At 44.9% G+C, this 25,305-nt stretch overlaps 1 protein-coding gene across 4 annotated transcripts in view; it reads right to left on the bottom strand.

Annotated features, from left to right (window-relative positions):
* LOC117409204 (band 4.1-like protein 5) overlaps positions 1-25,305 on the bottom strand; it is a 55,094-nt gene that overhangs the window by 19,166 nt on the left and 10,623 nt on the right. For 2 of the 4 annotated variants that reach the window (XM_059032581.1, XM_059032583.1), the window contains exons 5-18: positions 25,223-25,301; positions 23,352-23,396; positions 22,444-22,496; positions 21,457-21,577; positions 20,365-20,452; positions 19,946-20,034; positions 19,159-19,249; positions 17,820-17,989; positions 17,551-17,714; positions 17,157-17,187; positions 15,344-15,383; positions 14,847-14,962; positions 5,965-6,137; positions 5,551-5,651 (exon numbers count right to left, since the gene is read on the bottom strand). In XM_059032581.1, coding sequence (XP_058888564.1) covers positions 5,551-5,651; positions 5,965-6,137; positions 14,847-14,962; positions 15,344-15,383; positions 17,157-17,187; positions 17,551-17,714; positions 17,820-17,989; positions 19,159-19,249; positions 19,946-20,034; positions 20,365-20,452; positions 21,457-21,577; positions 22,444-22,496; positions 23,352-23,396; positions 25,223-25,301 — 1,361 coding nt within the window. The remainder of the gene's footprint in view (positions 1-5,550; positions 5,652-5,964; positions 6,138-14,846; positions 14,963-15,343; positions 15,384-17,156; positions 17,188-17,550; positions 17,715-17,819; positions 17,990-19,158; positions 19,250-19,945; positions 20,035-20,364; positions 20,453-21,456; positions 21,578-22,443; positions 22,497-23,351; positions 23,397-25,222; positions 25,302-25,305) is intronic. The other 2 variants (XM_059032584.1, XM_059032582.1) reach the window with 2 other exon arrangements.

Here is a 25,305-nt window from a genome sequence, read left to right as displayed (position 1 = left end):
ACAGGGATTGTAACGTGTTGTTTTGGAGGGCTGCAGTATTTACAGGGATTGTAACGTGTTGTTTTGGAGGGCTGCAGTATTTACAGGGATTGTAACGTGTTGTTTTGGAGGGCTGCAGTATTTACAGGGATTGTAACGTGTTGTTTGGGGGGGGCTGCAGTATTTACAGGGATTGTAACGTGTTGTTTGGGGGGGGCTGCAGTATTTACAGGGATTGTAACGTGTTGTTTGGGAGGGCTGCAGTATTTACAGGGATTGTAACGTGTTGTTTTGGAGGGCTGCAGTATTTACAGGGATTGTAACGTGTTGTTTGGGGGGGCTGCAGTATTTACAGGGATTGTAACGTGTTGTTTTGGGGGGGCTGCAGTATTTACAGGGATTGTAACGTGTTGTTTTGGGGGGGCTGCAGTATTTACAGGGATTGTAACGTGTTGTTTGGGGGGGCTGCAGTATTTACAGGGATTGTAACGTGTTGTTTGGGGGGGCTGCAGTATTTACAGGGATTGTAACGTGTTGTTTGGGGGGGCTGCAGTATTTACAGGGATTGTAACGTGTTGTTTGGAGGGGCTGCAGTATTTACAGGGATTGTAACGTGTTGTTTTGGGGGGGCTGCAGTATTTACAGGGATTGTAACGTGTTGTTTGGGGGGGCTGCAGTATTTACAGGGATTGTAACGTGTTGTTTGGAGGGGCTGCAGTATTTACAGGGATTGTAACGTGTTGTTTTGGGGGGGCTGCAGTATTTACAGGGATTGTAACGTGTTGTTTTGGAGGGCTGCAGTATTTACAGGGATTGTAACGTGTTGTTTGGGGGGGCTGCAGTATTTACAGGGATTGTAACGTGTTGTTTTGGGGGGGCTGCAGTATTTACAGGGATTGTAACGTGTTGTTTGGGAGGGCTGCAGTATTTACAGGGATTGTAACGTGTTGTTTGGGGGGGCTGCAGTATTTACAGGGATTGTAACGTGTTGTTTGGGGGGGCTGCAGTATTTACAGGGATTGTAACGTGTTGTTTGGGAGGGCTGCAGTATTTACAGGGATTGTAACGTGTTGTTTGGGGGGGCTGCAGTATTTACAGGGATTGTAACGTGTTGTTTGGGGGGGCTGCAGTATTTACAGGGATTGTAACGTGTTGTTTGGGGGGGCTGCAGTATTTACAGGGATTGTAACGTGTTGTTTGGGGGGCTGCAGTATTTACAGGGATTGTAACGTGTTGTTTGGGAGGGCTGCAGTATTTACAGGGATTGTAACGTGTTGTTTGGGGGGGCTGCAGTATTTACAGGGATTGTAACGTGTTGTTTTGGGGGGGCTGCAGTATTTACAGGGATTGTAACGTGTTGTTTGGGGGGGCTGCAGTATTTACAGGGATTGTAACGTGTTGTTTGGGGGGGCTGCAGTATTTACAGGGATTGTAACGTGTTGTTTGGGGGGGCTGCAGTATTTACAGGGATTGTAACGTGTTGTTTTGGGGGGCTGCAGTATTTACAGGGATTGTAACGTGTTGTTTGGGAGGGCTGCAGTATTTACAGGGATTGTAACGTGTTGTTTGGGGGGGCTGCAGTATTTACAGGGATTGTAACGTGTTGTTTTGGAGGGCTGCAGTATTTACAGGGATTGTAACGTGTTGTTTGGGGGGGCTGCAGTATTTACAGGGATTGTAACGTGTTGTTTTGGGGGGGCTGCAGTATTTACAGGGATTGTAACGTGTTGTTTTGGGGGGGCTGCAGTATTTACAGGGATTGTAACGTGTTGTTTTGGAGGGCTGCAGTATTTACAGGGATTGTAACGTGTTGTTTTGGAGGGCTGCAGTATTTACAGGGATTGTAACGTGTTGTTTTGGGGGGGCTGCAGTATTTACAGGGATTGTAACGTGTTGTTTTGGGGGGGCTGCAGTATTTACAGGGATTGTAACGTGTTGTTTTGGAGGGCTGCAGTATTTACAGGGATTGTAACGTGTTGTTTTGGAGGGCTGCAGTATTTACAGGGATTGTAACGTGTTGTTTGGGGGGGCTGCAGTATTTACAGGGATTGTAACGTGTTGTTTTGGGGGGGCTGCAGTATTTACAGGGATTGTAACGTGTTGTTTTGGGGGGGCTGCAGTATTTACAGGGATTGTAACGTGTTGTTTGGGGGGGCTGCAGTATTTACAGGGATTGTAACGTGTTGTTTTGGAGGGCTGCAGTATTTACAGGGATTGTAACGTGTTGTTTTGGAGGGCTGCAGTATTTACAGGGATTGTAACGTGTTGTTTTGGGGGGGCTGCAGTATTTACAGGGATTGTAACGTGTTGTTTGGGGGGCTGCAGTATTTACAGGGATTGTAACGTGTTGTTTTGGGGGGGCTGCAGTATTTACAGGGATTGTAACGTGTTGTTTTGGAGGGCTGCAGTATTTACAGGGATTGTAACGTGTTGTTTGGGGGGGCTGCAGTATTTACAGGGATTGTAACGTGTTGTTTTGGGGGGGCTGCAGTATTTACAGGGATTGTAACGTGTTGTTTTGGGGGGGCTGCAGTATTTACAGGGATTGTAACGTGTTGTTTGGGGGGGCTGCAGTATTTACAGGGATTGTAACGTGTTGTTTGGGGGGGCTGCAGTATTTACAGGGATTGTAACGTGTTGTTTGGGGGGGCTGCAGTATTTACAGGGATTGTAACGTGTTGTTTTGGGGGGGCTGCAGTATTTACAGGGATTGTAACGTGTTGTTTTGGAGGGCTGCAGTATTTACAGGGATTGTAACGTGTTGTTTGGAGGGGCTGCAGTATTTACAGGGATTGTAACGTGTTGTTTGGGAGGGCTGCAGTATTTACAGGGATTGTAACGTGTTGTTTGGGAGGGCTGCAGTATTTACAGGGATTGTAACGTGTTGTTTGGGGGGGCTGCAGTATTTACAGGGATTGTAACGTGTTGTTTGGGGGGGGCGGCAGTATTTACAGGGATTGTAACGTGTTGTTTGGGGGGGCTGCAGTATTTACAGGGATTGTAACGTGTTGTTTGGGGGGGCTGCAGTATTTACAGGGATTGTAACGTGTTGTTTGGGGGGGCTGCAGTATTTACAGGGATTGTAACGTGTTGTTTTGGGGGGGCTGCAGTATTTACAGGGATTGTAACGTGTTGTTTTGGAGGGGCTGCAGTATTTACAGGGATTGTAACGTGTTGTTTGGGGGGGCTGCAGTATTTACAGGGATTGTAACGTGTTGTTTGGGGGGGGCTGCAGTATTTACAGGGATTGTAACGTGTTGTTTTGGAGGGCTGCAGTATTTACAGGGATTGTAACGTGTTGTTTTGGAGGGCTGCAGTATTTACAGGGATTGTAACGTGTTGTTTGGGGGGGCTGCAGTATTTACAGGGATTGTAACGTGTTGTTTTGGGGGGGCTGCAGTATTTACAGGGATTGTAACGTGTTGTTTGGGGGGGCTGCAGTATTTACAGGGATTGTAACGTGTTGTTTTGGGGGGGCTGCAGTATTTACAGGGATTGTAACGTGTTGTTTTGGAGGGCTGCAGTATTTACAGGGATTGTAACGTGTTGTTTTGGAGGGCTGCAGTATTTACAGGGATTGTAACGTGTTGTTTGGGGGGGCTGCAGTATTTACAGGGATTGTAACGTGTTGTTTTGGGGGGGCTGCAGTATTTACAGGGATTGTAACGTGTTGTTTTGGAGGGCTGCAGTATTTACAGGGATTGTAACGTGTTGTTTTGGGGGGGCTGCAGTATTTACAGGGATTGTAACGTGTTGTTTGGGAGGGCTGCAGTATTTACAGGGATTGTAACGTGTTGTTTGGGAGGGCTGCAGTATTTACAGGGATTGTAACGTGTTGTTTTGGAGGGCTGCAGTATTTACAGGGATTGTAACGTGTTGTTTGGGGGGGCGGCAGTATTTACAGGGATTGTAACGTGTTGTTTGGGGGGGCTGCAGTATTTACAGGGATTGTAACGTGTTGTTTGGGGGGGGCTGCAGTATTTACAGGGATTGTAACGTGTTGTTTTGGAGGGCTGCAGTATTTACAGGGATTGTAACGTGTTGTTTGGGGGGGCTGCAGTATTTACAGGGATTGTAACGTGTTGTTTGGGGGGGCTGCAGTATTTACAGGGATTGTAACGTGTTGTTTTGGGAGGGCTGCAGTATTTACAGGGATTGTAACGTGTTGTTTGGGGGGGCTGCAGTATTTACAGGGATTGTAACGTGTTGTTTTGGAGGGCTGCAGTATTTACAGGGATTGTAACGTGTTGTTTTGGGAGGGCTGCAGTATTTACAGGGATTGTAACGTGTTGTTTTGGGGGGGCTGCAGTATTTACAGGGATTGTAACGTGTTGTTTGGGGGGGCTGCAGTATTTACAGGGATTGTAACGTGTTGTTTGGGGGGGCTGCAGTATTTACAGGGATTGTAACGTGTTGTTTGGGAGGGCTGCAGTATTTACAGGGATTGTAACGTGTTGTTTTGGAGGGCTGCAGTATTTACAGGGATTGTAACGTGTTGTTTTGGGGGGCTGCAGTATTTACAGGGATTGTAACGTGTTGTTTGGGGGGGCTGCAGTATTTACAGGGATTGTAACGTGTTGTTTTGGGGGGGCTGCAGTATTTACAGGGATTGTAACGTGTTGTTTGGGGGGGCTGCAGTATTTACAGGGATTGTAACGTGTTGTTTTGGGGGGGCTGCAGTATTTACAGGGATTGTAACGTGTTGTTTGGGGGGGCTGCAGTATTTACAGGGATTGTAACGTGTTGTTTTGGAGGGCTGCAGTATTTACAGGGATTGTAACGTGTTGTTTTGGAGGGCTGCAGTATTTACAGGGATTGTAACGTGTTGTTTTGGGGGGGCTGCAGTATTTACAGGGATTGTAACGTGTTGTTTGGGAGGGCTGCAGTATTTACAGGGATTGTAACGTGTTGTTTTGGGGGGCTGCAGTATTTACAGGGATTGTAACGTGTTGTTTGGGGGGGCTGCAGTATTTACAGGGATTGTAACGTGTTGTTTGGGGGGGCTGCAGTATTTACAGGGATTGTAAAATGTGCCCAAGCATTAGATCTATTTTTTTTTATTTTTTATTTTTTATTTTTTTAAGCAGTGCCGGCAAAAACAAAATCAATAAAATGAATAAACAAATGACTGTTTGAAAACGAGGTGCAGGAATTAACTGCATTCTTATTTAATTTAAATAAATACATTTAGATAATACGCAGAGGCAGATTCAAATTTTAGCACATTTATAAGCTAAGCAGCAATAATAGCAGGGCATAGGAAGTTGGGAATGTGTGGTTTATTTTCCAAGAAACAATTCTTGGGAATTTTGTAACACTTGTAGTTCTTTCTAAATCGTGCTTATATGTCAAGTGATGTTCAATGGGAGCCCCTGTTGATCTTACCCCAGCCTCTCAAGATGTGATCTACCCTGCAATACCCACTGCTCAGGATCCGACCTGCTGGACCAGCGGGCAGTGCTGTGCGATGCCCTGCCGTTACAGATCCTGCCCGATGTCAGTGAGATGAGGTTAAAAGCTTTAAAACCACGACTACATGCCCAGCCGCCGCCCCTTCACACAATCACGTACCCGACTGTTCATATTGACATTGATATTGGACCTGGGAGCAGCAGACACAGCAATGCTCTCGATCTCTAAACGCTTCCTTCGTGTTGCAGAATCTTCATACACTGGAAGAGAACAGCATGGTGTAAGAATTACAGTAACTGCAGGTCGTACTGCAGCAGCTAATCCCATCAATGGAATGATTGCAACTTGTGCATCTTGTTTTTCATTCTTTCTTTTTTTTTCTAAGTGAAATCAGTAGTTTTGACACAAGTTCAATGTATAGATGTAGTCTTCGAAGATTGTCTTTGTTTTTACTTTCATTCTGTGCGAGTGTGTCTGTATGGGGGGGTGCGAGTGTGTGTGTGTGTGTGTGTGTGTATGTGTGTGTGGGGGGGTGTGGGGGGGGGAGTGGGAGAGAAGAGAAAGTTCTCATACCGCTCAAAGCCACATTCTCTTCTGCGTTTTCATTGGACCCTGAAGCACCCATGCTGGGGCCCTCCTCTTCAGGCATGCCTGCTGTTGTCATGGTAACGGGCACCCGAATGAACTCGTCAATGCAAGTCTCCAACAGGTCCTGACTGTCTAGCAAATCAGCAATCAGGGGCAAGCTGCAGAGAGACACAGGCGTGCACAAAGACACAGGATTCACAAAGAAGCGCATTTCAAATGCACAAAGGGGCCCTACATAATATGAACTATGTAGGAATACTAAAAGAAACTTGGTAGACATTCCCACATTGACAAACATTTGAACTCTGAGTCTCCGAATGTATTCCATGACTAACAGAAGGCATTGAGAAAGACTGCTACTAACAGAAGGCATTGAGAAAGCCTTCCACTAGGAACTTACAGGCTTCTTGTAGCATTACTACATGTAGCTTTAAATTTGCAGCCTGCACCTTGAAATGATTTTCATAGTGTGCTCAAGAACTCCAGGATTAATCAGCAGCCCACACTGTGGACTACTGCTTCTACAGCAATTACTTCATACACATTCAAGTTAGATGTATATCCATGTGTGAAATTTATCTTGCTCGATGGTCAGCAAAATGTCATTAAAAAGGTTAAAATGAGTTGTCACAGTTAAATATTTGGTTGATACCAATATACAATTATTATTATTATTATTATTATTATTATTATTATTATTACACACGTAAGGGTATAGCTGTTAAATCTGCATGTATGACTGTTCTATGTAGTCATCTGAAAGGTAATTAACTGGGCTCTGCAGCAGGCTGTGTGTGTGTTTTGCGCACTGGGCTCTGCAGCAGGCTGTGTGTGTGTTTTGCGCACTGGGCTCTGCAGCAGGCTGTGTGTGTGTGTTTTGCGCACTGGGCTCTGCAGCAGGCTGTGTGTGTGTTTTGCGCACTGGGCTCTGCAGCAGGCTGTGTCTGTGTTTTGCGCACTGGGCTCTGCAGCAGGCTGTGTCTGTGTTTTGCGCACTGGGCTCTGCAGCAGGCTGTGTCTGTGTTTTGCGCACTGGGCTCTGCAGCAGGCTGTGTCTGTGTTTTGCACACTGGGCTCTGCAGCAGGCTGTGTCTGTTTTGCACACTGGGCTCTGCAGCAGGCTGTGTCTGTTTTGCACACTGGGCTCTGCAGCAGGCTGTGTGTGTTTTGCGCACTGGGCTCTGCAGCAGGCTGTGTCTGTGTTTTGCGCACTGGGCTCGGCAGCAGGCTGCGTCTGTGTTTTGCGCACTGGGCTCGGCAGCAGGCTGCGTCTGTGTTTTGCGCACTGGGCTCGGCAGCAGGCTGTCTGTGTTTTGCGCACTGGGCTCTGCAGCAGGCTGTGTGTGTGTTTTGCGCACTGGGCTCTGCAGCAGGCTGTGTGTGTGTTTTGCGCACTGGGCTCTGCAGCAGGCTGTGTCTGTGTTTTGCACACTGGGCTCGGCAGCAGGCTGTGTGTGTTTTGCACACTGGGCTCTGCAGCAGGCTGTGTGTGTTTTGCACACTGGGCTCTGCAGCAGGCTGTGTGTGTGTTTTGCACACTGGGCTCTGCAGCAGGCTGTGTGTGTGTTTTGCACACTGGGCTCTGCAGCAGGCTGTGTGTGTGTTTTGCACACTGGGCTCTGCAGCAGGCTGTGTGTGTGTTTTGCACACTGGGCTCTGCAGCAGGCTGTGTGTGTGTTTTGCACACTGGGCTCTGCAGCAGGCTGTGTGTGTTTTGCACACTGGGCTCTGCAGCAGGCTGTGTGTGTGTTTTGCACACTGGGCTCTGCAGCAGGCTGTGTGTGTGTTTTGCACACTGGGCTCTGCAGCAGGCTGTGTGTGTGTTTTGCACACTGGGCTCTGCAGCAGGCTGTGTGTGTTTTGCGCACTGGGCTCTGTAGCAGGCTGCGTCTGTGTTTTGCGCACTGGGCTCTGCAGCAGGCTGCGTCTGTGTTTTGCGCACTGGGCTCTGCAGCAGGCTGCGTCTGTTTTGCGCACTGGGCTCTGCAGCAGGCTGCGTCTGTGTTTTGCGCACTGGGCTCTGCAGCAGGCTGCGTCTGTGTTTTGCGCACTGGGCTCTGCAGCAGGCTGTGTGTGTGTTTTGCACACTGGGCTCTGCAGCAGGCTGTGTGTGTGTTTTGCACACTGGGCTCTGCAGCAGGCTGTGTGTGTGTTTTGCACACTGGGCTCTGCAGCAGGCTGTGTGTGTTTTGCGCACTGGGCTCTGTAGCAGGCTGCGTCTGTGTTTTGCGCACTGGGCTCTGCAGCAGGCTGCGTCTGTTTTGCGCACTGGGCTCTGCAGCAGGCTGCGTCTGTGTTTTGCGCACTGGGCTCTGCAGCAGGCTGCGTCTGTGTTTTGCGCACTGGGCTCTGCAGCAGGCTGCGTCTGTGTTTTGCGCACTGGGCTCTGCAGCAGGCTGCGTCTGTGTTTTGCGCACTGGGCTCTGCAGCAGGCTGTGTGTGTGTTTTGCGCACTGGGCTCTGCAGCAGGCTGTGTGTGTGTTTTGCACACTGGGCTCGGCAGCAGGCTGTGTGTGTTTTGCACATTCGCTCTCAGTGCCTCTGCTGGTGCTCTCGCTGCTGTTTGGATCATTAGACATTTAAAACAAACAAATCCAAATCAGATGCTGTTGGATTATTTGTGCGACTAGCTAACCGATTAACAGTCTCCCAGGTTTCGTTTGCAGAATTTGCAGTAAATTAAAAAGGTACAGTCCTGCCAACCTTCCCGTATGACACATTTGACTTACCTGGGAATCATGTGTGACCAGAGCCAATGCCTGCATCACGCTCTTCAAGCTCTGTGCGTGGATCTTCAATACACGTTGGCAGGATTACACAGTGTATAGGCAGAATAATATACAGAAAGATTCCACAGCACCCAGTTCAACAGCATTCATGCTACATGCAGAGTCGGGACTCTGAAGCTCAGAGCAGTTTCAATCCCAGGTGCTGTGGTCATTGGGGAGGCTATGTGCTTGTAGTGCTGGAAATGCACAGCAGGGGGCAATAGGGTTTGTGCAGTCACATGTTAAGCATTCAGCATTCCGAGCATTTAATCATGTAAATTAATGAGGTTTTAACTCTGTAGAAAAAACAACAAACCATACCAGCTCATACAGTTGTTAACTATTCACCTAACAATTTGTACCACATTCAAATCAATAATAATAATAATAATAATAATAATAATAACAACCGTCTAGCAGCTTGCAAACACCATGAATATCAACGCCTCCTTTGTGAGATTGCTGAACTCTCCCAGTCCTGCGCACATCTCAATCACTGATCACCTCACAAGTGACAAGAGGATCTGAGCTCCACATCTCTCAATCACTGATCACCTCACAAGTGACAGGAGGATCCGAGCTCCACATCTCTCAATCACTGGTCACCTCACGAGTGACAGGAGGATCCGAGCTCCACATCTCTCAATCACTGATCACCTCACAAGTGACAGGAGGATCTGAGCTCCACATCTCTCAATCACTGATCACCTCACAAGTGACAGGAGGATCTGAGCTCCACATCTCTCAATCACTGATCACCTCACGAGTGACAGGAGGATCTGAGCTCCACACCTCTCAATCACTGATCACCTCACAAGTGACAAGAGGATCTGAGCTCCACATCTCTCAATCACTGATCACCTCACGAGTGACAGGAGGATCTGAGCTCCACATCTCTCAATCACTGATCACCTCACGAGTGACAGGAGGATCTGAGCTCCACATCTCTCAATCACTGATCACCTCACGAGTGACAGGAGGATCCGAGCTCCACATCTCTCAATCACTGATCACCTCACGAGTGACAGGAGGATCCGAGCTCCACATCTCTCAATCACTGGTCACCTCACGAGTGACAGGAGGATCCGAGCTCCACATCTCTCAATCACTGATCACCTCACAAGTGACAGGAGGATCTGAGCTCCACATCTCTCAATCACTGATCACCTCACAAGTGACAGGAGGATCTGAGCTCCACATCTCTCAATCACTGATCACCTCACGAGTGACAGGAGGATCTGAGCTCCACACCTCTCAATCACTGATCACCTCACAAGTGACAAGAGGATCTGAGCTCCACATCTCTCAATCACTGATCACCTCACGAGTGACAGGAGGATCTGAGCTCCACATCTCTCAATCACTGATCACCTCACGAGTGACAGGAGGATCTGAGCTCCACATCTCTCAATCACTGATCACCTCACGAGTGACAGGAGGATCTGAGCTCCACATCTCTCAATCACTGATCACCTCACGAGTGACAGGAGGATCTGAGCTCCACATCTCTCAATCACTGATCACCTCACGAGTGACAGGAGGATCTGAGCTCCACATCTCTCAATCACTGATCACCTCACAAGTGACAGGAGGATCTGAGCTCCACATCTCTCAATCACTGATCACCTCACGAGTGACAGGAGGATCTGAGCTCCACATCTCTCAATCACTGATCACCTCACAAGTGACAGGAGGATCTGAGCTCCACATCTCTCAATCACTGATCACCTCACGAGTGACAGGAGGATCTGAGCTCCACATCTCTCAATCACTGATCACCTCACCAAGTGACAGGAGGATCTGAGCTCCACATCTCTCAATCACTGATCACCTCACCGAGTGACAAGATCAGAGGTCCACACGTGGAACACCAGAGAAATGAGCTCCAGTAAATTTTTCTGAACAATCGATGAGCATCTTTAACACCTGGGATTATCACCAGACATCTGATTGAACTGCTTTGCTGGCAAGTTCATTCAAATATTAAATTCAAGTCACTTCTGTAACGCTTTCAAACACACGTTCTGTACTAAAAGTTTGGAGAGATCTAACTTTCATTAAAGCTCAAGTTATGTTTCTTGTGAGCTACTTAACCGGGTAAAACTTTCAAACACAACACCTGAATAGCGTTTTCTAATTAATGTTAAATACATTTTCTAGTTTCACAGATAACTTGATTCATTCCAATTTAACTGTGGCCATTGTATTATTCCCATGGAACTCCACAGGAATACCTGCTATTCTAGAGAGCACTGAATTAATTTGCAGGTGTTATTCTAAAGTGTAGCCCACAATTGTAAACTGAATTGTTGCTCAAGATTTGATCAGATTGATGCAAGGTGTGACATTGTCTTGGTCTATCTGCCTAGATTATTTGCAACCAAAAATAACATGAAACAAATCAGCTTCATAAAATAAAAAATAAATAAAAACATACCAGTCTGTAAAATGTGTAATGTTTCTACTTAACAAAACAAAAAAAATGTTTTATTAAAAAAGGCACAATTCATAATACAAGAAATAAAAAAGGACTAAAATTGAAGATCATTTAAAAAAAATTCTCATTGGATTGGAGTCAATTTAAAAAATCCATCGATTGATTTCTAAAATATATTTTACTTCTATAGACTACTTAAATTGTTATTTTTTTTAAAATCTACAATTAAAGAAAAAAAGTTACTGCACATACGAACAAATGAAACCCTTACATAGATTTCCACACAATGAAAAACAAACACACAACAAAAACCCAAACTACATCCCAAAGCCTGTGAATAGTGTGAGAGTTCTGGAATGCCCAGAGATGTCTTTCAGAGATGAGTTCCTTTTACCTGTGCTGCCCTTCCTCTCCCCTCTCATCACACACTTTATTGTCTGATAACCTTTAAACCCAGCTGGCCTGAAAAAGCTGTTCAAAACCTCAGTCTCTCTAGGCATGAAATACAATGCACACTGTGTTTTTTTTCTCATAAACCGTTGGATCCAGTATTGTTCCCCGAGCTCACAGACACATGCAGCGGTAGGCTCTGGCTGGACCGTGGCTCTCACGAGAGGAGCTGCCGTCAGTGAAAGGGAGGCCTGGATGGGGGGGTGAGGTCATGGTTAGCTCGGGAAGGAGGGAGGTGCAGGGAGGTGAGAGGTACAGGAATACAGTAAGACAGGTCAGAGGAGACCTTGAAGGAGGAGGAATGTATTGAAGGAGGGACACAGCATGTTCCTTTAACAGACTACAACAGAAAGATTACTTGCCACTAAATGTTTTACAGTTTTTTTTATTTCTTTAAGTCTTTCCACTCAGAAAAGCAGGCCAGTTAACTGATCGAATATACTAATGTGTGTGTGAGTGCAACAGGCAGTGTTGTGTGATACACTGCCGTTACGGATTCTGTCCTGTCCCCTACCCGTGAGAGGAGAAGTAGTTAAAAGCTCAAACCAGGAATGCAGACGAGCCCGGCTCTGTCGAACAGTGGTTTAGACGCTCGCTTGCGGTGCGCGGGGTCTCCGGTTCACACCCAACCTCCACCCTGTTACATTCGGCTGCCAAGTGGAAATATGACTCTGTCCCCAGTTCACTGCAGTACAGAGTAAAGGGTAGGAAGAGGGACAGGGCAATGATCTACTATAAAACCAAAGCAGTGGGTCAGATTTCAACTTGGGATCTCAGCATTTATACTTGTGCACATTTTGATGTATTTCATTGTAAGAATCTGTTTAAATTAGAGGTCCCAGTAGGGTAGACATTTTGTAATGCGAGTGACGGGGACGGGGATGGGGGACGGTGGGGGGGGCTTCATGTGCAAGTCCTGCGATTCCGTTTTGGAGAAGGTTTCCATGAGGAATCAAAAGCGCCCCCCTGGCTGGCAGCTTGTGTTATCTTCCTTCACATTGTCATCTGCTGGTTAATTGGATAATTCATCAACACTTCCTGGGGCGAGTCAGTAACATTATAGTTTGACATGGAAACTACACACTAAGTAATACACAGTGTGTGCTTTATGAAGAGAAATACAAGTGAATGGGACTTCACTTAAATTGCTAATGCGAAGGTTTAACTTTTTGTTCTTGTCTTTTTTACTGCTAAAAGAACACAGCTGTGATGTGAAAACAGCAGAAGGAGGAAATTGAGATCATGGAAAGCCGAAAAAAGTTTCAAAAGAATACAAAAAACAAACAATGGTTCTATTAAACTAACACAGTTTAACAATAAATTTGTCAAACTTACAGATGCTTCAACATTTGTTTTAATTTAATTTAATTTATTTCAGCAAGCTGGCACTCAAATAGGTTGTGAATCAGGAGAGATAGAAAGTAGCACCAGCACGCAGGATTTTACAAGGGGGTTAGTCAAATTTCATTTTCTTAAGCAGACTCACTCCTTACATGACCCTTACAGTACATGGACATCATTATCTCCCAGAAGGTCTCTTGCACACAGAGCTGGTGGAAGCCACGCCCGGGCGCTGCCGAGGGTGCCAGAACCCCGGGCGCTGCCGAGGGAGCCGGGACCCTGGAAATGAACCTTGGGTTTTGCCGTATCAGTGCAGCAGAAAGGGAGTTCTGTGCAAAAGACAGTGGCTTGCAATACCTTCACAGAGGGACTGTCCCTTTGAAGACACAGGAAAGGAGTGAGTGCTTAACCTGTTTCATTGACAGCATTTAATGAAGGCATGCAGAACCCACTGAACATCGACGGCCCTGTGATTGATCAAAGCTCAGACGACTCCAGGGTTCATAAGCAAGCTTCCTGCATACACGACCAATGCAACCCAACCGTTCAAAATCGATAACCCTTTCCAGCTCAAAACTCATATAGGTCATGTTGAATATGAGAAATCCATCGAAAAACAAAAGCAGACAACAACTATCCATCGGTTTCATCCCCAGATCTAACCCCCCCCACCCCACACTTTCTTTTTGGGCCTCTGTTAAAAATTCCTTGACTGGAAAGGGTTCATCTATTCTTTTCACATTTGAGAAACAAACAACCAGCTTTTAAATTTACTGTGAGAATAAGCACACCCTCAACTACACCACCACCAGAGACAGGAGCTCAGAGTCTGCCATTAACAACATGCAACTTTAGAGACAACAAGGCAAAGAGACATCCCATCACTGGATTTGATTCACAGCTGAAAGCATAGAAAGAGGCAACTGCAGCTGAGTAGCCAGCCAAGTAGTCAAAGAAGCAGCCCCCACACAACATGAAATACCTGGATTATCAAGACAAGCGTTTATCATTTAGTGCTGCAGTACATACCTCGTCTCAAGAAAATAGGTTTAGTGCGAGCATGCCTGCTGTCGTATCAAGCTAGAACAAATCATTTTTAATTGATATTTAATTACATTTACAATACGTATTGACATAAGCCTTCATAAAAGACTCTTAATGGTTTAAAGAGAGTGACAAACATGTACAGAGGTGGGTTTAAATATAAAACACATAATAATAATAATAATAATAATAATAATAATAAGGTAGCAGTAGCATTTCAAGAGGTGGTCAGTTCTTCTGTAGTTCAGTCTGGGCGGGTTGCAGAGTGCAGAGAATAAGACGATTCAACACTGAGCTGAATTACCTGCATGTGTCTCTGCAATCCGTCTCAAACGATGCTGCATGCACCCTAACAACTGTGCCATGCTCCCGCACTCGCCTTTAAACCTCATGGATTGTGGTTAAAAATCACGACAGACTCAGTATACAGCATGATCCATATTTGTGTTCCCACAATGCGGAAGCGAATTGGAATTATTTTAATATTTACAGCTCCTAAAAAAAGTGGATGAAAAGCACATTGCTCAGGTACAGCACATGAAAACTAATTGTGCTAGGCAGCAATGTACTCACGCCAATGGACAGCAGAGCTTGAGGACGTGACTGCGTCCTTATTCAAGACTGAATCATCACCTCCACCACTTCTGGTATGTCACACACTACAGTCTCCTGTTTCATTACAGCTTAACACAGCATTGCTTTCCCCCCCTTATTGCCACAAACATGGATAGCACACTTTCTGATTCGGGAGAAACAGCATCTAGAGACAGCAGGATAGCAGATGAAGCATTTCATGATCTTATTGTATTAAACCACATGGCGCTCACCTCATCTTCTCTGATTGGCTGGCTCCGGGGCTCCGGGGGAGGGTCTCAATCTCCAGTGGGACGGGGGTGGCAGGCACTGCAGCGACGACAGGCAGGGTGGGGCGCTTGTTCAGCACCTGGGGGGGGGGGGGAAATCAGTTTGAGAGCACAGAGGAACATTCACTATCATAGGACACACACACCACTATTACAATGGGGGAGGCATGTAGAATTGCATCAACTGGTTTCCCATCTATGCTATACTACAGATGTGTTTCTTTCAAAGTGTTGCTATGGTGATGTCTTGCACCCCATAAAGTTCTTTAAAAAAATAAATAAAATTATCTTTAAAAAAAAAAAATAATAATCTGATCAAAGAGGTTCAGCAATGCATTTAAATTGCAATATGGACATATTCCACAAATGCATTAACTGAAAAACACAGTACGGTATACACCTGAACAATTATATACTGCATAGACAAGACCAAAACATTTAAGATATTAATGAATCGTTACCTTTGCACCATTGTTCTGGTTAAAGACATGGTTCTGTGCTCTGTAAAACAAGAAAGCACAGACTATTACATTAATTTATGAGATGTTGTTAGCTATTGTGATCACAGGAGAGGAGCAACCTGAGCTGCTGAAAATCAGCCCATAGCCCTGGCGTGTCAGCCCGCCCTTTCATCCCTCGTAATCCACAGAGCCCTGGCGTGTGAGCCCGCCCTTTCATCCCTCGTAATCCACAGAGCCCTGGCGTGTGAGCCCGCCCTTTCATCCCTCGTAAATCAGTCTACCTGTTCACTTCTTGCTTTTGCAACATCTGTTTGATAGATACAGGCATTGGATTGTTTTCCTACAATATCCTATATTTTGTAAGATTCTATATGCGCCTGCCCCCAACAGACAGGCAGCAAATCCCTTTCATGCTACTTTAGGATCATCCTGTACTTCCCACGTTGAAAGGAGAAGAGAGGAGTTCTGTATTTCTCACAGGAGCTCCTCTGTCTGTTAAGCTTCCAGTGGCTTTGCAGGCAAGAGCAGTTGTAAAAAGCTTTCCGATGCACTGACCAAACCTCATCCGCAATCACACTTTCTAGAAGACTGCACCACAAGTTTACAAAAAAGAGTGATGGCTTGCAGAGTACTTCAGACAGATTACCATAAAGTTGTTATTAATGTACACAGCCATTTAAAACCCAAGGCACGTGTATTTGAAATGCAGAAGCGAGTTCATCTTTTTTATGGTAATCTGCATTCATTGTTTATTATCCTTTGCCCATGTGCTTAACCATACTATCCCTGGCTGTTTACACACCATCAAGGAGAGCTATTGAAAGAATGGTACAACATCTACCAAAGGCAGGGCTATACTTTGTAATTAATAGCTGCTACTATTCCTGTTCCTCCTCCTGCCTCTAAATTATGTCAATAATAGAATAGCACGCAAACTGCCGACTGGAAACTGTAAGGGCAATGGAATGTTTGTGCAGTAAAACATCTTTGAGAAAGATAACAGCTGTAAAATCAAAGTAAAAGCAGGCGGTTTGTATACTGTAACCGAGTGCAGAGAACATGCAGTCCTGTAGCAGAGGTAGGAGTGAAATTCACATCCTGTGCCTGGCAGAGAGGAATAGCCTCATTGTCTGGGGCTGCAGACTCCCCCGGCCCAGCAGAGAGCCGGGAGAGAGAGAGAGAGAGAGAGAGAGAGAGAGAGAGAGAGAGAGAGAGAGAGAGAGAGAGAGAGAGCGAGCCGAGAGAGAAAGAGCCGGCACACAGAGAGAGAAAGAAAATGCATTACTTATAGCCACTGTATTATTTATTTTAATTATTTTCTTTGATTATTATTTATTTATTTAATCATTAACAGTACTATTTTCACTTTTTTTTTTTTACTGTACTTTATAAATCAGTTTGTTATATATATATATATATATATATGATGCATTGTATATATACATGTGTATATTGTATAATTGCTTTGGCAACACCTGCTATTGTAAGTCATGCCAATAAAGCACCATTGAATTGAATTGAATTGAGAGAGAAATCAGTCCCACCCCCCCCTTCCAAGTATCAAAACGACCAAGAACAAACATAATCCGTACTCGCTTCTACAATTCTTATTTCATGATAAATCACGAAGTGCAGTTTCACCCTACAGCTGAGACTCAATTCACTTGAGACATAAAACCTGAGGCAAAACCGTCTGTTAGCTGAGCCTCCTGTCATCCCCAGGTAGACACAGACATTCCCGTGACCTATGCAGTGTGCAATTCAACGTCTTCTGAATCAGCTAGCATGTTGTACAGCAGAGTTGAGCACTTACTTTGCGTCTTGATTTCTGCTCCCTTGATGTGCTGAGGCAAAAAAATAAATAAAATTAAATTAAAAAAATAAATAAGTTTTACTGTAGATACTTATTTTTCAAGCAGTCCGTCACATATTTAAAAAAAAAAAAAAAATTATCAAAACACTAAGACATTGAAATTAGTAAGACATTTCAGGTGACATATTGTGACTAAATAAATAGTTAATTAGAAAGTAATTATAAAAAAAAAATCATTTTTTTTGGTTGACATGCGTTACACAGTTAGAGAGACAGGTTGGTTAAAAGGCCCTTTCGGTGTCCCCTCATTATTCACAGCGCTGGCGTGCTCGAGAGCTGCGTACCTGTGACCCCCTCATTATTCACAGCGCTGGAGTGCTCGAGAGCTGCGTACCTGTGACCCGCTCATTATTCACAGCGCTGGCGTGCTCGCGGCTCGACAGCTGTGTACCTCGGAGCTGCATGGTCCTCCTGGAGTAGCGCCTGCTGGGCCTGCGCTCGAATGAAGCTGACCGCCGCGCTTTGTTGTCCTTCGTTGTCTGGTACTCCGTTTTACCACTGAATGAAGAAGCAGCACAAAATGTATAAAACATTTACTTCTGAACAAGTTGCAAAAAACACACATCTGGAGTCCAGACCTTTTTAAAATGCAGGAAGGCCCACCTGTATCTGAAGCGAGACCCCATGCGAATGAAGCTGGACCGGGCCACGCCTTTCTGGACAGGTCCCCTCAGCCTGAAGAAGGCATGGTGCTCCACAGCACACTTCCACAGGTGCTTGCAAGCCTTGGGATGATCCATGCGGAACACAAACGTGTGCTCCTGCTCTTTCCCCTGTACACAGAGAATTACAATACAATGTACTGGGGCTGCCATTGTGATATAGCAGCTTTCCAAAGAACACAGCGTTTATTTATTATCAGTGCCATGGGTTCAAGAGGGACTCGGCAGTCTCAAAGCATCAGTGCTTCCACTTCGTACTTCCAGAGGCTGCACACAAATAACGTTGCATAGCCCAAGAGCAACAACATACAGTACACTGTAGATCCCATTAAATGAAAGACTACAACATTACAATCTTGGGGAGTTTCCTTTTCTATTTCTGCACACACAGGCATCGTTTACACATTCCACTTGTTTACCAGTTCGCACTGGAGCTTCTCTGTGATTCTGTACCTATCAATTGTGTCTGGTGAGGGGGAAGCTTGTGAACAGTGTGAGGATAGATACTTGTTAGAACTTGTGTTCACACAGAGGTGAAATTAATTTGTACAAATTTAACACAAACAATCTTACAAATACAGTACAACGCCCAGATCATTGAACCACAAGGGAATTCTTAAGAAAAAAAAGAAAAAATCTTCAGATGTGTACTACATTCCTCTCTGGATTGCATAAAACTAACTATGGGGTACACTCACAGGTCACATTCATAAAAAGTGAGCCATAAACATCACCAACCCCTCTTGAAATACACCTGCACACAATCAGCCGCTCACTGCAACACCAATCTGTACGGATCTTTAAAAGTTAGCAGCTCTGCGTTTTATAAACTGTTCAGAGCTCAGCTCCAGATGCCAGACATGCCTTAGGGGATAGTAGGAGGCGTTTTACTAACCAACGCTGAAAAGCTGCCAGGGCTTCCTGCCTCGGCAAGCAACCTAGAGTTACTGTGCAGGAACGAAGGGAGGGACGGTAAAACACACTGTAGCACAACTGGGATTCTCAGCTCTCTGCCTATCCAAATTCTCTGGTACTGTCCTTCCCCAGGTAAAGGGTATTAATGGGGTCTTATTTACATTCAATACTGTCGCTGGATGCACTGTTAACAGCATTGAGGATACGAGTACTGCAGATCACCTGGTACCAAGGTAGCTTACCTGTAGATTAGTACCTACCTATATTCTGTAATTATTCATTTAAAAATCTCCTTTCAACACATACACACGGTGACCGGAGCGAGGGGGTTACAATAGGAGGAGCACTACATGACATCACATTACCTGCTCAGCTTCCTGCATTACCTGCTCATCATCCTCGACCACCACGAGCGTGAGCTTGTGCTTCCTGAAATCCAGCCGGGTTATCTTCGGCCTGTACAAAACAACAATGCAAGAATATATTACAAATGAAATCAAACAGGGATCACGCGTGCCTCGTTCAGCCTTCAACTACACAACTGCAACAGCCTTTGAACATTTGTCTTTCTAGATTTTACTGGGTTCATAATGTACACATTCATGGGTGCTTATCACAGTCGCTCTGCAGCCACTGCCTTCCACAAATCACAGCCTTTTGGAATGTTTGAAAACCGTTGCGTTTCTTGTGCTGTCTTTAAGGAACGCAAACACCCCAGTTGTACTCTGAGATGCTCTGCTATCAAACAATATATTGGATTCCCTTTCTCCCTTCCCCACCCACTTTACAGACAACTAACTCCAAGCCAACTGCTCTTCTACTGGTGTCATCAGGTGATCAATCTGCTTTGCAGCTTCATTTCTCCCATGGCGCTTCTTCACAAAGTGTTCCCGCAGCAATGGCTGGGTTTACTGTTCTAGCTGTGATGATGATGTTGTGCTTAACATTCCAGCAGAGGTTTTATCAACAGTGTGGGGGGCCAGGCCGGGCTGGGATGTCTACGTGGGAGGGGGTGGGGGCACTGAGCTGCTGGAACATGCTTAATAAGCACAGAGAAAACTACAAGTCGACTGGACTAACCCTCAACACACATGTGTTTCAGCACATTCCTCATATCACAAGGTACCATAGATACCCCACCCCCCCACTCACCAAAAGAACAGGCCTATCTTGGTCTCTCCCTCAAACACCAGCACTCCAGTGGGGGTCAGCCCCAACTTGTACTCGTTTCCATCTCTGGCCTGAGAAAGAGGATTCAGATTCAGACACACTCTCATTGCAGTGCTATTGCAATCATCTAAATAGAAGTAGATCCTGAGGGCACCTCTCTGAGACTCCCTTTACCCTTGAGGGAAAACGCCAGCTCAAAATGGTGGGGATATTAGGAGTATCAGTGTTTAAAGATCAGTAAAATAGACCCCAATGGTAAAACAAATAAATAATATTTCAATACATGAAAGAAGACTGATCCACTGCAAATTCATCATCAAAACTGGACACTCCTTAATTCTCTTTGCATATTTGTATTATTTTATTGAATATGATATAAAAACACAATGTAATGTGCTTGCCTTCACAGTGTGCATGTCCACTCCATACATCTCCAGCCACTTCGCTTTGTTTAGGTAGTTAATTTCAGCCTGGGCTGGCATCTGACCGCTGAACACAAAGAAAAAGACGTGTTGAATCACTTTGCAGAATTCAGAACCGTGGTTACACTGAGCGGACTGGATCACTTCTCATCCTGCCATTAAATGAATTCAGAACCGTGGTTACACTGAGCGGACTGGATCACTTCTCATCCTGCCATTAAATGAATTCAGAACCGTGGTTACACTGAGCGGACTCGATCACTTCTCATCCTGCCATTAAATGAATTCAGAACCGTGGTTACACTGAGTGGACTGGATCACTTCTCATCCTGCCATTAAATAAATGAGAAATATGTAACGGCTATGAGAGAACCGTGGAACTTCAAAAATGAAGCATGAAGTATGTTGGCCATAGCCGAGGCGTGCTTAAATTCAAGACATAAAACCTGATCCCTACCATAAATCATTTTAACAAGCGACAGTGGGGAAAAAAAAAAAAAAATAGTTATGGGTGGGCTGTCACAGAGAAAGCTAAGGTTATAATCACTGGATTATAGCAAGCAAGGGAAGAATGAAATGAAGTGCATAGAGAGGATTAGCTACAGTACTGCCTGTTTACAAGAAGAACGACCCACCTGTACAAAGAGAGGATCAGCTACAGTACTGCGTGCTTACAATGAGAATGACCCACCTGTACAGAGAGAGGCTCAGCTACAGTACTGCGTGCTTACAATGAGAATGACCCACCTGTACAGAGAGAGGCTCAGCTACAGTACTGCGTGCTTACAATGAGAACGACCCACCTGTACAGACAGAGAGGATCAGCTACAGTACTGAGTGCTTACAATGAGAACGACCCACCTGCACAGAGAGAGAGGATCAGCTACAATACTGCATGCTTACAATGAGAACGACCCACCTGCACAAAGAAAGGATCAGCTACAGTACTGCGTGCTTACAATGAGAACGACCCACCTGCACAGAGAGAGGATCAGCTACAGTACTGCGTGCTTACAATGAGAACGACCCACCTGCACAGAGAGAGGATCAGCTACAGTACTGCGTGCTTACCTGCACTCCTTCCACTTCTCATAGATTGACAGCTCCGTGTCCTCTGTCTGCTCAGGAATGAAGCGGAACTCTGACACCAGCTCAGGGCCCTGCTCCGCAGGATCACAGTCACCAAGCTCGGCTGAATGGAAGAGTGACAGATGATAAACACAGGACATGTGCAGCAGCAGCAAAGCTTCTCTACACAAGTATGTGTGACACTATCTGCAGTTAGGTGCAATCCTAGCAATGCATATTGCTCCCGTGTTCCAGCCTGCCTTGGCTGACAGGAACACGGTCATGGTAAAATGTCAGCTCTAGACCTGGCTTCAGCAGATTCATACACAAACCCCCATCGAGTTTGAGGGGGGATTAGCGTTCACCTCTGCAGGGACAGAAGGAATGGAGCGCTCGTTCAAACGCTTTCTTCAATATATTTGAGAATGGCTCAGACATAAGCATCTTAACACTCCTTCACAAGGGGGTCAAAATAAATACGTTTCTGCATTGAAATAGGTTTCAATTCCTCCAAAGTGCTGCCAACCTGTTAGCTACCAAGTGCTCTGCCTACCTTATTATAAACGTGGTAAGAGTTCTCATTTTGGATTTGCTTTTGATGTACGCATTAATGGGGTGTTTTGTGATGCAGTGCGTGGGTTGACTTGACTTATCCTGATAACCAAGCACTGGGATAAATCCAAATCATTAACACCATAGCAGTCATCAGCTATAGTTCCGGGCTTGCCAAACACAGAATTACCCTACATTCGATTCAACTGCATTCAAGCCAGCTTCCCCAGACTGCTTCCGTGCAGGATGAGAGACTGCTCAGGATCTCCTTAAGACAACTCCTGACAGGCTGGTACCAGGGCAGGAACATTCGATTCTCCACAGTGTGAGGATTACTGAGCCCCCCCACCTGACCTTTCCATCCTGAAAGGGATTACCGGACCCTTTGATTGAATGTGCAGGAGGACAGAACAAAACGATATGATATCAAAGGCTTACCCTGCAAGGAAAAGGCTGCCAACTCTACTGCCGTGTCGAAGGGGCATTCCAACCTGCATGAAGGAAGGAAGGAGGGAGGGGGAAGAGGGGTTCACATTGAATGGTGCTCCAAGGAACACGGCACCCTGTTTATTGTTCAGCCGGCTGCACAGACTGGACTGGAAGAATGTTGGGATCATCACACGTGATAGAGTCTCCCCCTGGCCACTTTCATTGCTCAGAACATGAATATTCTTCGACAGCAGTGACAAGGTAAAGGTGTAGCCAACCTGTACAACATGTCTATTGGTAAAACACATTGATGCAGGCCCTTGTTGTGATTGTAGTTAGCCATAGCCCTGGTAATACCACACACACACACACACACAATATTGTACTGCAAATTCAATCTATCTACCCTTGGAATGCAGCACACATACATCCGGAGGAGTGAGATGCTTTGTGGACAGTTGTTACACATCAGCAGACCTGCAGCAGCACATTACCCCCCCCCCCCCCCAGCCTGTCACTGTACAGCCAGCTGCATGAGAGTGCCAGTCGACAACGCCCAAGTAAAGGAAACCTGACTTCTTAAACTGATCTCAACTCGTAGAGTGCCCAAACATACCTATTAACACAATACCGTAAAACTGAACGATAAAAAGGCCGACAACTTCTGGGTTATTAATAACTGCACCTGAATCACAACACAGATTGTTTTACTATGCTTCAATGATAGCCTCTACTGCTCCTACCCCAACATGGATTGTTTTACTGTGCTTCAATGATGGCCTCTAATGCTCCTACCTTTACTGAGAATTACTGTTGAGGAGGCTTCCAAAAGCTCTCCTCCTGTGCTCAGTTTCTATTTTGATCTTAGTACTTTTTTTGTAACAAATACTTCAGAGAACATTAAGCTGGATACTTACTTTCCACTGAGAATATCTTGCTTTAGTTGCAGCACAAATAGATACCTGCCAAAACAAGAAGTTAAAAGCATATTATTTATTCATACATACACATTATATAATATATATATATATATATATATATATAATGTGTATGTATGGGCATGATGAACTTTACTTTAAATTCTTCTCCTCTCTTTCTCCAATCATATTGTTGCTTTCTTGGTGAAGTTTTATTTTAGATTCATCTGAACATAAAATTTAGTTGAAGAAATCATCAGGCTTCTTTAAGTATTCAATGGAAAACTCCAATCTCTCTTGTGTGTTGTTTTTAACAAAGATTTGCATCTTGGTTTTTGCCCACGGACATTCATCTTAATATATTACTGAACTGTTCGCTGGTGAATTTCTTGACCCTCTTCTCTCAATTCTCGTGTCAAATCTTTTGCAGTAACCTGAGGATTATGCATAGCGGCTCAAGCGATTCTTCTTCCAGATTTTGCAGTAATCTTTCTTGGACTTCCACACCTGGAGCTAGTTGCAGTAATTCCTGTTCTCGCAGTGCTTTTTGGTAAACCGAGTCGTTCTGCTATTTTTCTGGTAGTTTCTCCTTTTCCATTTAGTTGCATCACTGCCACTTTGAGATTGTTGCTATACTCTTTAGTTTTAACCATTTTTGTTGCTTTTTAGAAATCCCAAATTTCCAATTTATTTTGCAGCACTTGATGATTATGTATTTATTTATTCTATAATAATCACCAGGTGTTGTTTTTCAATCATGATAATTGTCAACAGTTAGTAATGAATGGATCTCATATTAAATATGTTGGATTGCCAAATACTTGTCAAAGTATGAAAATTAATTTTTGTATGCTATTTTAGAACAATTAGAAATTATAGAAAATGACTGTGGTTTTTGTCATTTATTTTTGAACTGCCCAAATACTTTTGTCTGCAATATAGATATATTAAAAATGTTAGCATGTCAGTTTTACATACAATTAAAGCAAGACAAACAATTAATATAAAGATATTTCGGTGCACCTTGTGTTTTTGGTCAGTGAGAAAATACAATTCCTGCACAAACCCGTAGCCTCGTGCACAGCACTGTACAGGAGTAGAAATCATGCTAAATGAATGTGCTCCCAGGGCCTCTGCCCAGCCTGGTGTGCTGGGGCCAGGCTGTGCAGACTACAGTGAAGGATTAATCCCACATTGGTCTGTGATGTACAGTACACAGCTTCAGCAGATTCAATCTTTCTTCTTTACATCTTACCATCATTATACCAGAACAAATTTAAGAAAGCAGTCCGTTTATCAGGGAACAGTTGGCTCTTTGGTGGTGTTATTTTTGGTGAGTGGTTAACCCTTAAGGTACAAGGGACATATATGTGTCCCACCAAACAAATGATGCTAACTATTTTTTTTCAAGGAGGTTCACGAAACAGGTATTAAAATGTAATGACAGGTTGGATCTGCTCATCCACAGTTTCCTCCTCGTGATACTGGAGTCACTATCTTAAGAAGAAACAGTTTGAACAAGCACTCAATTCCTAGTGTCCTTTAAGGGGTTAAGCAGTTCTTCTTCACTCAATGCTACCTCTGGTTCACCTGATTAAACGCTGACAGCACTGACCCTGCTGAACAGACATGATCCAGATCCCTTCACAAGAGCACTTGCACATGCGAAGCAACACCCTCTGAAAGCCCTGAAATTCCTGCTTGATCACCATTTATTTACAAATCCCCAGGATGCAGGGGGCGCTGGGGTCAGCTGCGATTATGTGCACGATTTACTTTTCAGTGAGGCCTTGCTCCTCAGCAATGCGAGTACTACAAGTTAAATCTGAAATCGGGAAACGGGCGAGAGCAATGCAGATAGAGCTCCTTACCTGGTGAGCTCCTCGTGCAGGTTATTGGGCTCCGACGAATAGAACTTCACACGGAGGTGGAGGCAGTACGGCGGTCCGACTGC

Source organism: Acipenser ruthenus, chromosome 10, assembly GCF_902713425.1.
Source record: "Acipenser ruthenus chromosome 10, fAciRut3.2 maternal haplotype, whole genome shotgun sequence".
NCBI lineage: Eukaryota > Metazoa > Chordata > Actinopteri > Acipenseriformes > Acipenseridae > Acipenser > Acipenser ruthenus.
The sequence above is the reverse complement of the archived record's forward strand: the minus strand, read 5'-3'. Positions and strand labels throughout refer to the sequence as shown.